The sequence below is a fragment of the Hordeum vulgare genome, chromosome 5H, assembly GCF_904849725.1.
Source record: "Hordeum vulgare subsp. vulgare chromosome 5H, MorexV3_pseudomolecules_assembly, whole genome shotgun sequence".
Classification (NCBI taxonomy): Eukaryota; Viridiplantae; Streptophyta; class Magnoliopsida; order Poales; family Poaceae; genus Hordeum; species Hordeum vulgare.
In genome coordinates, this window is record NC_058522.1 from 543,325,584 (window position 1) to 543,342,215 (window position 16,632).

General features: G+C 48.7%; 1 protein-coding gene across 2 annotated transcripts; it reads right to left on the reverse strand.

Moving 5' to 3' along the window:
• Nucleotides 1-200: 200 nt before the first annotated feature.
• On the reverse strand, nucleotides 201-15,212 carry LOC123452610 (indole-3-acetaldehyde oxidase-like). 2 transcript variants are annotated; one of them, XM_045129293.1, is made up of 7 exons: nucleotides 14,941-15,212; nucleotides 3,379-4,998; nucleotides 2,696-2,958; nucleotides 2,372-2,581; nucleotides 2,064-2,282; nucleotides 813-1,973; nucleotides 201-711 (listed from the first exon to the last, which is right to left on the reverse strand). In XM_045129293.1, exons 1-7 carry the CDS (start codon nucleotides 15,101-15,103, stop codon nucleotides 298-300), a joined length of 4,050 nt encoding a protein of 1,349 aa, XP_044985228.1. In that variant the 5' UTR covers nucleotides 15,104-15,212; the 3' UTR covers nucleotides 201-297. The 2 variants fall into 2 exon arrangements, with proteins under 2 accessions (XP_044985228.1, XP_044985229.1); XM_045129294.1 differs by having other exon boundaries at nucleotides 14,687-15,212.
• Between the last annotated feature and the right edge of the window lie 1,420 nt (nucleotides 15,213-16,632).

Here is a 16,632-nt window from a genome sequence, read left to right on the forward strand (position 1 = left end):
GCAAATCGACTGTTGGATGGTTAGAAGAACAGTGGTAATCCCGGTTAATAAGGTTTTAAATTCTGATGCTTGCATTATTTTTAGATTTATTTTAGGATTTGCACGTTTCCATCGACGATGAAACGTCTATGGTGGCTTCATAAATCTCAAGATGATATGTCGGCTTAGTCTTTCAAAAGTAGGGTGTGTGCACGTGTTCATAGGGATGAGTGTATGCGCGTTGTATATGAATGCTTGTGTCTGTATTATGTTAAAAAAACCCTACATGACCACTTTTTGCACACAACGTACTCCGCGTCATGCCACGGGAGTCGAGACCTCGGCGGCAGAGGAGAGGCTCTGGAGGTGCCTCTCCACAACGTCGAGGCCACAGAGCTCCTTGACATCAGCCATGGTCGCCGGCACGTCCATCTGGAACGTCAGCGGCGAGTTGGCAGAGAATTCCTTCCTGGCCGCCCTGATGGCCTCCCGCATCGCGCAGTGCACCGACGCCGCCAGCAGCAGCGGCGGCTCGCCGGACGCCTTGGATGAGAGCACCCGCTTCTGGTCGCGCGCGCTGCTGATGAGCTCCACGTTGAACTGCTTGGGGATGGTGTCCACCGTGGGGATCTTGTACGTCCAGGTGCCGTCGTTCACCACCAGCCCGTCGGCGTTCGTCGCGTAGTCCTCGTTCGTGAAGAACCCAACCCCTTGCACGAATGCGCCCTCCACCTGATCCATGAACCAAAAATGGAGTCACACTACAACGATCTGCAGAAGCAGCAAGCAATCAGGTGGCTGTGCCGTGCCGTGCCGGTCGGCGGCGAGCTTACCTGGCCGAGGTCCACCGCCGGGTTCAGGCTCTGCCCGCAGTCGTACACCAGGTCGCTCCTCAGGATCGTCGTCGCTCCGGTGAGCACGTCGATTTCCACCTCGCTGACGGCGGCTCCGTAGTTGATGTATTTTACGAAGGCTGGGTCTGGCTTCCAGTAGGCCTGCGCCGACAGGTTCACGCTCGCCATCTTAGCCTGGGCGATCAAGGAGCTCCATGGCGCCGCCGCGCCGGACTTGGCCTCGAGGCCCTCTTTGATGGGCTTGAGGCGCTCGACGAGCACGGCGCACGACTGTCGGACCGCCTCGCAGCTGCATTCGGACGTGGTGCTCCCGCCGGTGAAGCTGCCCTGGATCAAGCTCAGCGTGTCGGCCTGAATGACGCGCACCTTGTCGAGCAGCCCGTCGGCGTCGGGACAGAGCTCCCGCAACCCGAACGCCGTCATCTGATTCACCTTGGTATAGAGCCCTTGCCCGAGCTCCACGCCGCCGACCTCCACAGCGATCGAGCCGTCGTTCAGGATGGACACCTTCCCCGGCGTCGGCCGGAGGGCCACCTCGTAGGTGATGGGCACGCACGAAATGCCGCGCTTCTTCCACCTGCTCCCTCCATTGAACCGCTCAACTGCCTCCGCCCTGCTCCGGTACTCCGGCGACAAGGCCAGCTTGTCGAAGATGTCGATGAGGCTGTACGTCGGGGCGTCCCCTGCGGCGTCGCCGTAGAACTTCGTGAGGCTCTCCACGCTGTGGAGGTTCTTTCTCCGGACGGCGTTGGTGTCGGCTCCGAGCACGGATGCGACGTGCTCGATGACGGCCTCGGCGATGAAGGAGCCCTGCACGTCGCCGGGCGCCCGCACGGCGGACTTGGACGATACGTTCGTCTTGCACAACTTGATGTCGAAGGCAAGGGCGCCCCAGTTGTACTTCTTCAGAGAAGCGATGGTGGCACCCGGGATCATAGGGCTCAAGTCCGGCGATACACCGGCGTTGATCCCAAGATCGACGTGTAGAGCCGTCAGCGTGCCGTCTGACTTGAACCCGACGGAGTACTTCGCCTTCATCGGGTGCCGCCCTCCGGCCATGATCATGTCCGTCTTCCGATCGAGGTACATCCGAACAGGGCGCCGCAGCTTGAACGCTGCAACTGCACACGCACATGCTACCTGAAAACCCAAACAGTTGCAACATGATCAGAAAATTGTACCAACTGAAAAGCAGAACTTATTGTTGGTGTGTAGTCTGAATGAACTTACATGGGTTGATTTCATTCCCTTTCCACCAAAGCCGCCTCCAGCTCTCCTTGTGATGATGCGAACATTGTGGTAGGGAATGCCGAGGCAGTCCGCGACGACATTCTGAACGATCTCGGGTAGCTGCGTAGAGGAGTAGACGGTGATGCAGTTATCTTCGTCGGGGATGGCCAATGCGGTTTGAGTCTCCATGTAGAAGTAATACTGCGATTCAAGTTTCACCTGTCGGAAATTAACAAAAGACACTAGGTGTTACTGTTGGGCCCATGTCTGAAACTAAGAATGCTGCATCCAAAATACCAACTGTGTACCTCTCCTGATAGGATCTTGTGATCAGCTTCAGACATCCCCTGCTCAAAGTCCCCAACTGGTTGAGGAGCCATAAATGGGGGAGTTTGGAAGTAGCTGTTATGTTTGATGGCGTCTTCTATTGTCAGAATCGGCGGCTCAAGATTCTCGGTGCTATACTCGATGACGGCTTGCTTCACCGCCATATAGGCATACTTCTGAGTTTCAGCGATCTGAGTTATGGCAGAGGATAAGGTAAGTCCAATGATCTCTTAAAATCCAGGGTAAAAATAAACTAGTACTGGTTTATGTCCTGAAATTGAGTTCAGGTGGCCAGAAGTAGGTACCACGATGCCAACATTTTGACCAGCAAATTCAGAAACCGTATCGCCGAAAAGAGCTTCTGTTCCTATAAAATCGATGCCGGATCCAACATTTTTTCCACCGGCTGGAATATCCTTTGCGGTGATAACCTCGATGACCTTTTCCGAAGCCAGAGATGGTCTGAAGTTGACACCTTTGATATAGGCACGAGGGTGTGTGCTGTAGATAAATGCTCCATAGAGGCAATCCTTGGGAGTAGGGATGTCATCAACATACACAGCCTCCCCTGGAAAACAAGCAAGAATATTGTCAACCCCATGTTTCTTGATAGAAGTTAGATTTACCAACAAATTATTATTTTGAAGAAATATATTCAGAGATGCAGCACATCAGATGGTTCAGCACTGATAGAACCATTGTGCTAAAGATGAATAAAAAGAACTCCCAAATGATCTTGAAGTATGTAGAAGAAAATATTACTCCCTCCGATCCAAATTAATTGACGCAGCTTTAGTACAACTTTACTATAAACAATGCTGAGAAGTTCAAGCTGCAGAAATCCAAGAAGTGCAGTGCCAGGGCATAAGTTATAAGGTAGATTAGCATTGTCAGGTAGTACCATCACTTGTAATTGAAGAGTACAAACTACTTGAAGTAAACACTTGTAAGCTAAATAAAACATTGGAATAGAAGTGTAGGAGTATACCAGAAGCTTGCAGCTCGGCCCCGGATTTCGTGATCGGCTTGCCCACAGGTTGGTATTCGTCATTGAAGACCAGTTCTTGCCTTGAGCTAATCTGCAAGTCTTCGCTCGCAACCTCACCATTCATGCTTCCATTTGCACATGACCCATTGGGAGCAATAGCCTTTGCTGGTTCAATCAGGTTGTTTCCAAGTGAAGAAAGGAAACTGAACAAGAAACTGACAGCCAAGCTGACTCTGTATTCAGGGTGTGTGGTGCCTTCTGACGGCATGATGATATCTTTCAGCAATCGAACCGCGTCAAGTATCACAGGCGCACTCACTGATTTCCTCTTCAAGAACTCTTCAACCTTCCGAGCCCGGGAGGCGTGATCGACACCGTATGCGCCGAAAGCAAGGCAGATATCCTCAATTATGAGCTTCCCCGATGCTCCATCGCCTGAAGTCCTTGCCAGGAATGCTGAATTGACATAGGAGACGGCATTGCCGAATGGTCTCGGAGCTACACGAGAGGTCTCGAAGATGACATTATCTGAACCCCACTCAGGGACAAATATGCTGAGCAGTATGGTCTTGGCCTCGCAGGGAGGCTGCTCCAAGAACTCCTCCATCGTCAGGCACAACATCTTGGAAGCTGTCTGGATTGTGACCGTCGAACCCGCGGCGAGAAGTACGGTGGCGATGTCCGACGGGAACTGCAGTCGCTGTGCCATGATCACGTTCCCGCCGACAGTCGCCGTGTTCCGGACGAACGGCGAGGCCACCTTGCCGAGGTGACCGGCAATCTTTCGGAACACTGGAGTGCCATCGGAGAAAACCTGGATGGCTTTGGAGATGGATATGGCTGCCCCGATCTCCACCCCCTTGTTGCTGCTGTGGATGACGGAAAGCTCCGGGATCCCTTTAATGTCGATGTACTTATCGTATAGGTCTTGATCCTTGTAAACTCCGGCGCCGGTGTTTGATGCCACAATCTTGACCAAGTTTTCGTCGAACCAGTTGGAATCAAAGAGGCTATGAAGCTCCTCGATGCTCTTGGGATAGTACCAGCCGTCTTGGCCGGCGATCGGCGCTGGAATATCGTTCATTTGACCCTTGATCTCGGACTTAAGGAACTCAGGGAAGGTGCAGACAGCGCCGCTGGAGTATTCTGGCAGCTTGCCGACGTCGGCACGGTCAGTGCCTTTCTTCCAGAACGAGTTGAGGCCGAGGTCCTCGAGGTCGACGTCGGCGGCGAAGCTCTTGCAGGTGTCGAGGATGGGCCGGTAGCCAGTGCAGCGGCACAGGTTGCCCGAGATGGCATGCTCGGCCTCGGAGCAGGTGAGCTTGGAGAATCCCGTTGGCGGGGCAGGGCCGTCCGGCTTGTCGGCCTTGACGAGGGCGGAGAAGATGGACATGCACATGCCGGGGGTGCAGAAGCCGCACTGCGAGGCATGGAAGCCGGCGAGGCGCTGCTGGACGGGGTGGTAGCCATCGCGGGTGTTGCCGATGCCCTCGCTGGTGGTGACCGAGCAGTGGTTGAGGCTGCCGACGAGCGTCAGACAGGAGCTCGCCGAGAACTCTGTCACCTCGTCGGTGGCCGGGTCGTATTTGGAGATGAGCACCACGCATGCGCCGCACCCACCTGCACGCAGCAACGTGACATCGTTAATGGAAAGGACCATTTCCTCAGGGAAAAAAGGTGCTGAACGGAATAATCCTCGAACGGAATAACCCCCCTTCCGTTCATTCCCGTCTACCAATTTTCTCCCAAAAAATTCGTCGCTGCACGTTCCTGTTCGAGGAGCTCCACCGGCACCCTGTCGGAGGGATAATCCACCATCGGAGGCTTCTTCATCAACCTTAATCCCTCCATGACCATATGTGAATAGTTCTCTTAAGACCTTAGGATCCATAGCAGTAGGTAGATGCCATTACCTCTCTGTTGTTCTTTAATATAAAGTTCTCGTGAGTTGCCTCACATGATCAGGACCTATTCGATGTAATTGATGATGTGTTTGTTGATATATGATGAATTGTCACTTTATAATCGAAAAGTTCATTGAAATCAATTAAATGTTGTATAATTGAATAACTTTGTATGGTCTTCCATCTATTTGTCTTCTTTGGCCAAGTTTGATGGGTAGTTCTTGAGATGGAGGTGTGCATTGTAGTGGGTTTTAATCTTGCGATGATTTATATCTCAGTGAAGACAAAACACGTATTGTGTTGTTGTCACTACGATATAACGATGATTTTTTTATCACAATTGGATGGTAGTTTTACTATCTATATTATATCATCTTGCTTATTGCAATGTTATGTTTATTATGAACTTAATACTTTGAGATGCACATTGAATTATGGTCTTGGGGTGGCGTATTAGGTGTAGATTCAGTTGGATAACAACCTATATATCATGGAGGTCATGCATATAAGAGATTATACCATGAATGATTATAGTCATAAATATAAATATTATAATTTAATCGTTGGTCAATTGTAATTTTTTCACCACACCACACTTGTATGCTTATGAGAGATGCCACTATTGAACCTATGGTCCCTATAGACCTATTCTCTATCACTAAAAACTCCATAAAAATATTCTTTGTTGCACCTTTTTTTTGTTTTATCTAACTATCAATTCCTACCATACCGTGCAATTGTAATCTTATAACTAGCAAGACAAAAAGTTTGACAACCTTCTCGATGTGTTGGGGACAATTGGCGTTGTGTTTTTGTGCATGTACCACTGACATTGTTTGCTGGAAGAACTCAATCTGATTCGATAAAACTTGATTCTCTACCGAGAAACATAATTATTGTTAGGTTCAGGCCCGTCGACAAGGGAGGCCGAGGTGGGTGACCGCACAGGGCCCCCAAAAGTTTGGGGCCCCCAAATAACTGGGTGCGTACAATGTAAACACACTTTGCCTAACCAGCCATAATCTAACATCGAGCCGGCCGACTAAACGTACCCAACAGCCTGCTAAGCAAATCGTACCTCAGCCCATGAGTCACGAGGCCTGCTTAAGTGCTTATCCATGATACATGTATGGATCGCTAAGACTTGTGGTTTCCGCCAATTAATCAGAGGTGGTCTGCTGCCTTCCGCCATCGCCCAGGACGCTGTCCGGCTACTTTCAGTGTTTTCCGCCAGTCGCCCAAAGCAGAGTCCGATGCCTTCCACCATCGGCGATTGCCCACGACCTGGCTGCCCTTAAGTATCGTCGTTTTCTATTTAATTTTATCCCTTTTCTTCATCAATAGTACCTGATTAAGTTTGATCTCTCTGACCTAGGTTAGGAGGAGCCGAGTAGGACGAGATTATTTGTTCTTGGGTTAGATATCGGTTACAAATTTATTTTTCCACAGTGCTAGGATAGGAGTAGGACGAAATTAAGTTTGTTCTTTATCAGTTGTATACATATTTTTATATTTTAGATACATTAGTTCTTCTGTAATCACAACTTGTTGAAATTTGGGGCCCAATTTTGATTTTCGCCCCCGGCCCCCGAATTTCTGGAGACGGCCCTGGTTAGGTTACTTCACCCTTATATTTGGGGTTACCCAACCACTCGTAAGAGTAAGCACCAGCGGAGGCTAGCAGCTCGCTAGCTAACACGTTGCGGCCAACACATGCCATTACGAGGCTGATGGTGCACGGTGCATGGCCAGACAAGACGTTGGAGCGAGAGGAGAATGATGACGCCGCATCCGTGTCGAGCAGAATGAACTGTGTGTCGGAGGATTTGGATGAGCTCCGCCCATGGATGCGAGGAGGAAGAGAGCAAAGAAAATTGTGAATCACTTGTGGGTTGGTGTGATTGGTTTGAGCTGACAGGAGTGTCCGAGTGTGACCAGGCACCCAGGGGCGGACACAACCAAGAATCCAGAGCGGGGCCAAGGGTCTGGGGGCCAAAATATTTGGCTAACTGGAGGCCCAACTGGTAAAATATTGAATTCAAAGCAGTAAAAATATATATTGATTGAGGGCATGGCCCCCCACTCAGCCCAACGTGGGCCCGCCCTTGCAGGCACCATCATATTGTCTTCAAATCTGGTCTCGCGTTGAGGTATAATCTCAGTCCGGCTTTAGGGAGGAAGGGTGGGTGGGGGGGGGGGCTGTCCGGTTAGATCACCTTTTAAACTCGAAATTGACCAGGCCAATGTTTTAAATGTTCGAGGAGAAAATTGGATGTCTGGCTGTAGATGCTCTCGGTATGATCGAAATGCAAGTTTGCAATGTGTTACAAACTTGCTTTCTGATTACGTCAATATTCCTTTTACAAGCATCAATGCAAGCTAAAAAAATGTGTATAAAAATTGCTTAAACAATGCGTGGGTGATTATATACGTGGAAAAATCTTGCTTTATCGACATACGTTCGAATAAAGTGGTCAAGTTCAACGAGTGATAGAAAAAACAGTTTACACTACGAACTTGGTTTTTGTCACGGTAAGTTGCTTTTTAGAAATATTATTCGGAACATATCAATACGGATTTAATTTTGAACGTCTCATAATAAGAAACACCGCAATAAAAACTCGCTCCCGTACAAGTTGACTAAGGCCCTGTTTGGAACCACAATAGATTATGATAATCTGAATTGTAAAGATAGATTATATAATTTGTTTTATAAAAATAATCTAGATGAACATGTTTGAAGGCCAGATTATATAAACTATAATCCAGGTTTTACATTACATAACGACTTGTCTGTCCTAAGTTTTTTTAAGTGAAGGGTGCCGGTGGCAGGAATGTAATTATGTCCAACTTTACAAGGGTAATTGGTCATTTGCAATCCATAATCTAATTTTACCTGGGATAGAGTAGATTGCGAGTTTTTAATAATATGTTCATCTAGTTTTTATGATCTACACCATATTCTATCATGTTTGAAGACAGAATAAATTATAAAAACTGGATTATATAATCTGAGTGGTTCCAAACAGGGCCTAAATCTACGCCATTTAATTTGGATGAGAGAAAGTATTATAATTTAATATACTACTATTTATGAGCAACTTGATTTTTGATTTTCATGATAACTTTTACACGATGCTAACATCATCATTTTTTTGTGGCACCCATGCTCATCGGTGGTTGTGTTGACTCTTTGGAGTTTATTTGCATGTGAGGAAGCATCCACCTAAAGAAATTTCTGCATGCAGAGTTGAACCTTTTACCTTTCGGGCATGTAAGGATACAAAGGATAAACTTTTACGACCATCTATGACGTTTTTGTAGGCTGCATGCAGCTCAACCAGGGTTACACAATATGAAAATGGGTTGTTTGATTGCTAGGGCCCCATCAAAATGTTGACCCGCACGGTACTTAAAGCACCTCCTGGCCTGGCTCGGGGAACAATCGAATCTGTCATTTTTCACAGCCCCAAGCGATGCAACTCGAGGCACGTGGGCGGGCGTGGCTTCACGCGAGGAGACGTTCTCGAGACGTCGCATTGTTTCATGAAGCGTCGCGTAATTACCCTCACTTTCCCTCACTATCTCTCACTAGCAAAGCTAAATTCGGCAGATCTCTGGTAGACGGTTAGCCTTGGCATGATGGTAATAGGAGGCACGGTGTTTACCCAGGTTCGGACCCTCTCGAGAAGGTAATACCCTACGTCCTTCTTTGATTGTATTGATGTGATCTGGTACAAAGTACATGTGATCTACCACAAGATCGCATGTGAATGAGTTCTCTCCTTTATGCCCCTGGCACCTCAGTTTATATAGATACCAGGGGTGCCTAGGCTAGGGTTACACATAAGTCGGTTGCATCTAGGGGAAAACATGTTGGGATCTATCTCTACGTCTTTGAGTATGTGCCAAGTCTCTGGGTCATTCCTTCTTGATGTTCTTGAACTAGACGAACGAGGCCCAGCCCAAAGGACCGGTAACTGACATGCCGAGCACCCCCTAATCCAGGACTCCATCACTCACCTCTCTTGCTTTAATCTCTTCACTCCCACACCGACGTCGGCGGGAAGCGTGGAGACGAAGTTCAAGGCGAGCATCAACGTCGATCACTCGCTTCACCACCTCACCAGCAGGAGTTCGACAATCACGGTAAGCCCTTCATCCTCTCTTAGATTTCCATTTGCGTTTTCGATTGGATTTCCACATTCTACTCGAGCGCTAGGGATCACATTGAACATGGGGGTTTGAATGGGATTGACCGCCATATCTGGATTTAGGCAGCACGGGGATTTTGAGTACATGGGGTTGGGGATGGTAGTAAATCAACATTACAAACACTCATACATCCTAGCCACCAGCTCCACCGTTTCATGGTCGTCCTCCGGCACCAACGAGACGGTCGGTTGGGCCTGATGAGCCTATACTTTGACCATCTGACCCTCTAAACATGATCGCCAAACTCGGCATGATCCATCACCCAACACAGTATTTTCCACCGACATAGTGCTTTTCACTGGGTCATGTATCATCATATTTAACTCTTTCTTCACCGCCTTAAATGTCACAACGTCTACCTCTTTATGCATCTTCTCGATGTCGATGAACAGTGAGTACACCTCCATGGTCCTGGTGAACTTGGTGCACTCACCGAGCGAGCATCCAAGGTAGACAACCCTCCATCCGATGCCCCAGGGGAAGGGGTTGGCAATGAGGGTTCATGGCAATGGAGAGGTGGTGAGACAAAGTTGTGGAATGGGATAAAAGATAGATGGTGGCGGATAAATATGGGCTTTGGAGTAGGGGGTGGGACGATTCAGAGCTGACCAACAACTATGGTGTGTTGCATTTGTTTTATTCATTGACCTCTATTCGTATTGTTCATAATTATGCAAATTGAGAATGCTCCTTCAAAGAAAGCCGAGGGAACGCAGGTGGTGTTGGCTGAAGAGTAAGCAAGGCGGTGGTGGAGCTCCCCAGCGCCCCAAGCAGCCGTGGAACTTCGTCCATTTCCATGAGGAGCTTGGGCCAATCCACTTCTGCAAGGTCCGTGCACGAAAGCTGGAGTGCTTGCCGATGCCATTGGACTTCACCAAGCAGTTCCCCACCGTCCCTCCAGAATCAAGCTCAACAGCAACACCGGCTGCACGTGAAGGGTGACGATCCAGGTGATCAACAACATGGTCACACTTCATTAGGGTTGGGACCCTTTCGTCGTTGGTCTCCAGATCAAGATCGGGTACCTCATTACTTTCAAGTTGCTAACTCCCGACACCTTGAAGGTGGTCGTCTTCAACAAATACGACATGCTTTCGCCATGGATGCTTAAAAGTTAATTCTTCTCTCTTTTGTTTAACGTGAGATGATATGTTTAAGACTATGTTTAATTCCATGGCACTACGTTGAACTTGTTGCTATCTACGTCGTTTTTGCTAAAGTGTTGGTAAGCTCATCCCAACATGTAACCAAACAACATGATTCCTGTTTCTGCCTAAACAAACCCACAACCAAACAATATGACTTGTGTTTCTTTACAACCAGGCCAGGGGTATACAGACAACCAAATCATATGCAGACAATGGTCACCTTGCATTAATGCGGAAAATAGATCAGTTTTTATTTTATTTACCTTTTCCTAGGTGAAAGAACAAGTGGAAAAACTCAAAAAAAACAAGGCAATTGCGAAGCACATGCCGGATTTTTTCACTGTTTTAACCTTTTTTTTAAACATGAGCACAAAATGAACCAGATTTGAAAATATTTCACGATGTGACCCTTTTAGAAACTGCCTCACTATGCAACGTCAGTCTACCATGGCGTTACTGCCCTACTGTGACATGCGTGTCTACCGTGACGTTTTTTCTTTCTTGCAACGCCAGTCTAATGTGGCGTTGCAGACCCACCGTGAAACGCCAACAGTGCTGGCGTTGCAGACCAACTGTGGAATGCAACGACGGCATCCAGCTAGCCCACGGCATGCTGCCAACAACATGTGTAGTGCTGAAACGACATGGACCATGGCGTTTCGCGCGTGGCCAGCAACGTCAGTATCCCTCGCGTTTCTATGTTGGACTGAAACGTAAGGTAGACTGGCGTTTGAATGTGGGTCTGCAACGCCACAGTGGACTGGCGTTTCTACATGCGTCTGCAACGCCACGGGCTCTGGCGTTTAAAAAAGGGTCAGATCGTGAAATGTTTTCAATCAGAGTTCATTCCGTGTAATATTTTCATCCCATGGGTCAAAACAGTGAAAAAATCCGCACATGCCCCCCTCCCCCTTACGACCTGTTCAGGAACGCTCCGGCTCCCAACTCCGCGGTGGAGCGGAGCGACGCATAGTTCATTTCTGCAGAGCAGACATTCTATCACTCCTTATTTCCAGCTCCGAAGGAGCGGAGTGGCTGGAGGGGTCCGTTTTCGAACAGACCCTTAGTTACCTCGTTTGCTGGGCTATTTTTGGAGAGTGTAAGAGCATCTTTAGTAGAGCCCTCAAACCCTCAAACCCTTAAAAATAACCGCTTTTTTTTACAGTTTTCATCGGAAAAACGGCGTAGACTAGAACCCTTAAACCCGTAAAAAAATTTAGAGGTCCAACCCTCAAACCCCTTCCCAGCCTGTAGAAGTGAGGGTTGGGAGGGAAAACTGCCCCCAACCCGCACTCTAGTTCCCACCTCGCGCGGGAGGCAGTTGGTTCCCCCGCGCGCGAGGAAGTCGCCCCGGCAGCCGCCGTCCCCCGGCGCTCCCTTCGCGCCACGGTCGTCGCCCCGCCGCCCCTCCGCGCCCGGCCGCCGCCCTCCGCATCTCGGCATCCGCCCACGGCGCTCCGGCCGCCGCCCCGCCGCCCCCGCGCCCCGGCCGCCGCCCCGCCGCCCCCGCGCCCCGGCCGCCGCCCCGCCGCCCTCCGCATCTCGGCCGCCGCCCACCGCGCCCCGGCCGCCGCCCCGCCGCCCCTCCGCTCCCCGGCTGCGTCCCCGCCACGCCCCGGACGCCGCCCGCCCGCGCCCCGCCTCGGCCGGTCGTCCCCGCCCCGCCCCGGTGAGTTTTTTTTTTACTTTTTAAGTTTTTAATTTTTGCTTCATTGGCACTAATTGTAGCCACTTGGTATGTAAAACCCTTCTCGCATACAAGCTTTTCTTGAAGCACATCGTGAGATTGAGGATGGAACCACTCATGGTCGGCTCCGGGATGATCTAGTAGAGCACCACTGGCATTTGGATGGGCGGCGCATTGGCGCATGATGTATCTTTGTTTTACTTATTTATGTCCTATTTGATTCGAACAATTGTTGTAATTTGCTCAAACATTGTTGTAATGATTTGAATGATTATTTTTTTATTCAGTGTTGTAATAATAACTAGAATGATTATTGTTTTATGTCAAATGTGATTGAATTTGTGATATGTCATGTGATGAAATGTGTGATATATGAAATGACAGTTTTAAGGGTTGGGGTTGGGGCAAAGACTAGAACCCTCAAACCCAACCCTTATAACGGAATAACGGAATATTCCGTTATAAGGGTTGGGTTTGAGGGTTCTAGTCTTTGCCCCTGTTTTTCAACCCTTAAAAGTAACAAAAATGACCAATTCTCAACCCTTAAAACTGGTTTTAGATTTAAGGGTTTAATGGAGATGCTCTAAAGTCATGCGAATCTATATAAATATCAATATAGGGCATGTGCCAAGTTGACGCATGGGACCTGGCCACCAAACATGAAGTGGTGTAGAGTCATGGTCCAATGGTTTTGTATATGGCTGTATGATTGCTCCACTATGAGAAAAGTACAACGGCAAGGGGCATCCTTTTCTCACCATCATGTCTGAGTGATATGGACCTAGTACTATTATTATTATTATTAAAATAAAAGTCAAGAATATATATACTCCCGTACCCCGCTTTTTTAATTTACTCTGTATGTTAGAGTTGACTGTAGTTAAACTTTGTAAAGTTTGACAAGTCTATAGAAAACTATATAAATATTTATCATAACAAATCCATATTATATAAAAGTACATTCAATAATGAATCTAACGGTACTTTTTTTATTGTATATGTTAAAAAAATTTCTATATTTTTTGTTAAAGTTTACAAAACTTAACTTTAATCAAAACTAATACGCAAAGTAAATAAAAACGAAGGAAGTACCAGTGTATCTCGATTTGATCGCTAGACCGAGTGTGGTGAAAATAATGTGTTGGGCAAGGTTATTTCTGCTAACTGTTGTACAAAGTCGTCGGTTGTCGACTAGCCGTTTGATGGTAGGTAAAGTTAAATTAATATTCGTTCTTGAAAAAGAAAAGTCAAATTAAACTTCCGAAGAATAAAAATACTACCAATAAACTAAAAAATTTGAATTATATATACTCCTACTTACAGTTATACGCGTGAACTTGTCTGATGGGCCAGGTCATGTCTTGACAATTTAAAAAATTCAAAACAACATTATATTGAAAGTAAAAGAACAACCGTCTCTTCTCTTCTCTCTCTTTTAACTCATCACAAATATATTATTTTAAGTCTTACAGACCGCCTACGTCATCCTATTATACTTGCGACACGTCCTGCTCACTCGATTATTCTGTTCCTGGAAATCCGGAGTGCAATCTTTAAACAGAATCCCTTGGATAAATTACTGTCTCGTTAGGAATACCCTAGATTCCGTAGTGAGTTGACTTGCTAAATTTTGCAATGTGGCGTGTGCATGGATCAGCCAAGAAGTACCAGAATCCAAGAAGGGTACGCTGATCAGATCGTGGCATGCTCATACGGAGGCCGGAGCAGGCAAGAGGATTTTTTCCAGGAGAAAACACACAATAGAACAATATTTGTGGTCGCGTTTGATGAACGAACGATATATAGAGCCATCGACGACCCACCAATTGCGATGGAGGCTGTAATCGGTATGTGCCGTTGGTGAAGGACCGATAGTGAGGCAGATATCTGCGATGGGCCCGTGACGATTTATGAACGATAGCGCTGTCTATCCCTCAAAAAAAGATTGCGCTGTCTAGTTTATTACTCTATTCGTTTTAAAATTTTAGATATTTCATTATGGATTACTCTTTATGTTTTTAAATATAAGTCTTTTTTAATATTCTAATAAAAAGTACATACGAATGTATATATATATACTCAAAGGGCGTAGATTCATTTATTTTGTTTTGTATGTATTTTGTAGTAAATTTTTTTAAATTTATATTTAAAAACGGAGGAAGTACATACGAGAAAAAAGAGTGAATTCACAGTCTAGATATCCCGTATGTAGTTCGTAGTAAAATATTTAAAAATATATTTAAAAACAGAGAAAGTATTCCATCCATAAAAATTATTTATCGTACAAATGTATAAAAGCAAATGTATTTAAAACTTGTGTGACGAGTACTTTCGGAAGAAGGGAGTATTATTACCTAAGGAAAAGAAGAACGAGACGATGAACATGGAATAATCCGCATGCATGTGCGTGATGTCCTACGTGCACGTGAACACAGCCGAGCTTTTTCCCTGCTCCCAAGAAGTCTTTCCGGTTCGATCGAAATCTCGAGCAGCTCACATGGACGGTGGCCTCAATCCATCCATCCCATTCCCATCGGAAACGAACTACCGAGAGAAGAATTCAACAAGCGGATATGAATCGAGTGGCAGCGGGTGGTGGTCTGCTAACCTTCGCCGCAGCCGAGCTTGGGCCCTCTCACGGGCGTCCGCGTGCGGAGGAACTCCAGCAGCGTCGTCGACGGGTCGACGCCGGCCGCCTCTCGCCGCACGCCGTTCACCGCCAGCACCACCCGCTCCGCCGCCCCGGCCGCGTCCTTCCCCAGCGACCCCATCGCTCTCTCCACAGCCCACCGTTGTCCTCCTCCTGCACTGCTGGTAGTCTAGTAGCGCTCAGCAGGTGCGCGCAGGGAGACAGACGGAGGCCCTTTATTTGGACCTCTAGCTAAAGGTCACACAAACACAAGGGGCGCGAGATTGGTGTTCGGTAACGGCACGTGTACACTCTCCGGTCCAGAGACGTCCGGCGGAACAGACCGGGGTGGCACGCTAGCTTCTCCGGTACTTTTTCTGCTGTTGTGATCAAAAGGACGGGAAAGGTCAAGGTCATAACTGGTCTGGAGATGACACACTGTCACCTTCGTTGATGAACTCCTCACCGCAACCAGAGCGCGATGCCTCACCGTCATCTCCATGCCACCATTGGTTGGGTCCACCGATCAATAGTAGGAACTACAAACTGATTATGCTGGTGAGTAGAAAATAAACTATTCCGAAAAAAGGTTTTTCTCGCTTTGTATTACAAAGCAACCAACCGATACAACCAACAGTAGGTGCTGGGGTGAAATCAGCACAATCACACCCAAAAGAAACGAAAGAGAAAGAACAAGAGAAAAATGCCAACAACGCAAGTTGGCCGGTGTCGGCCAGGCCGACAAGGGTTTCCCCCGATCCCAACCTTCACCTCGGATGCTCCTGAGCCTGCCACCAAACCGACCACCATCTTGCGCCACCGCGGTCATGAAGCCTCCACGCCGTCTCACCACGGCACCAAGAGGTGAGGCCTGCATGGCGAGGAATAGGAGCCGGGACTAAGGGCCACAGCACCGTCGGCACGCGGGAGGGTACAACCTCCACCGTCAACGCGCTGCAACAGCATACCATGCCCGTAAAGCTCCCGCCATCGCGCTGCAGCAGGCACGCCATCGGCGTCGCCGCCCCCCGTCCGAGCTGCTCCTCCTCCTCACCACACAAACGACGATGAAGCCACGCCGGGGGTCGGCCCGTAGGGACCCAGATGAGGCCCGCAGGGCCCAGATCTGGGCCGAGGGCGCGTCACCGGCCAACCTGCGTCACCACGCCGTCTCATCGCCAAGGGGCCACACCACCACCTCGCGCGCCACCGGCCACTGCTGCCGGGTCGCCGGACCGTCGCCAAGCTGAGGAGCACTGCCGCTGCCTCCATACCCCGTGCAGGGAGCCGCGCATGCGGGGACAAGCAGTCCCGCCGCCGCCAACACCACCCGGCCAAGCGCCGGGGGCGACCGTCGGCGGCGGCAGGGAGTGAAGGGGAAAGGAGGGAGGCCGAAGAGGAGAGGGGCTCGCGTCGCCCCTGCCACCTCTCGGGGAGGCGGCACGGGGGCGGATCCGGGAGGAGGGAGAGGGGGCGGGGGGGGGGGGGGACGGACGGCGGCGGCAGGGGAAGGGTGGGAGGATCCCTAGAGTAAGGTCGGGAGCGGTCTTACACTCGCCCGAGTTTGTCGTCGTGAAAATAAACTATTGAGCCTAGACTACCATCTCCCCTTTAATAGTAGAGATAATCTAGCAATCAAAATCAAGAAAAAAATGGGAGCTCAGTCTACAA

Excerpts from the sequence above, each read along its gene's own strand:
- LOC123452610 (XM_045129293.1), bottom strand. The coding sequence starts at position 15,103 with ATGGGGTCGCTGGGGAAGGACGCGGCCGGGGCGGCGGAGCGGGTGGTG. Across the intron at positions 2,283-2,371 it reads ACAAGATCCTATCAGGAGAG|GTGAAACTTGAATCGCAGTA; the intron begins GTACACAGTTGG and ends AATTTCCGACAG. Across the intron at positions 712-812 it reads CGGCGGTGGACCTCGGCCAG|GTGGAGGGCGCATTCGTGCA; the intron begins GTAAGCTCGCCG and ends TTCATGGATCAG.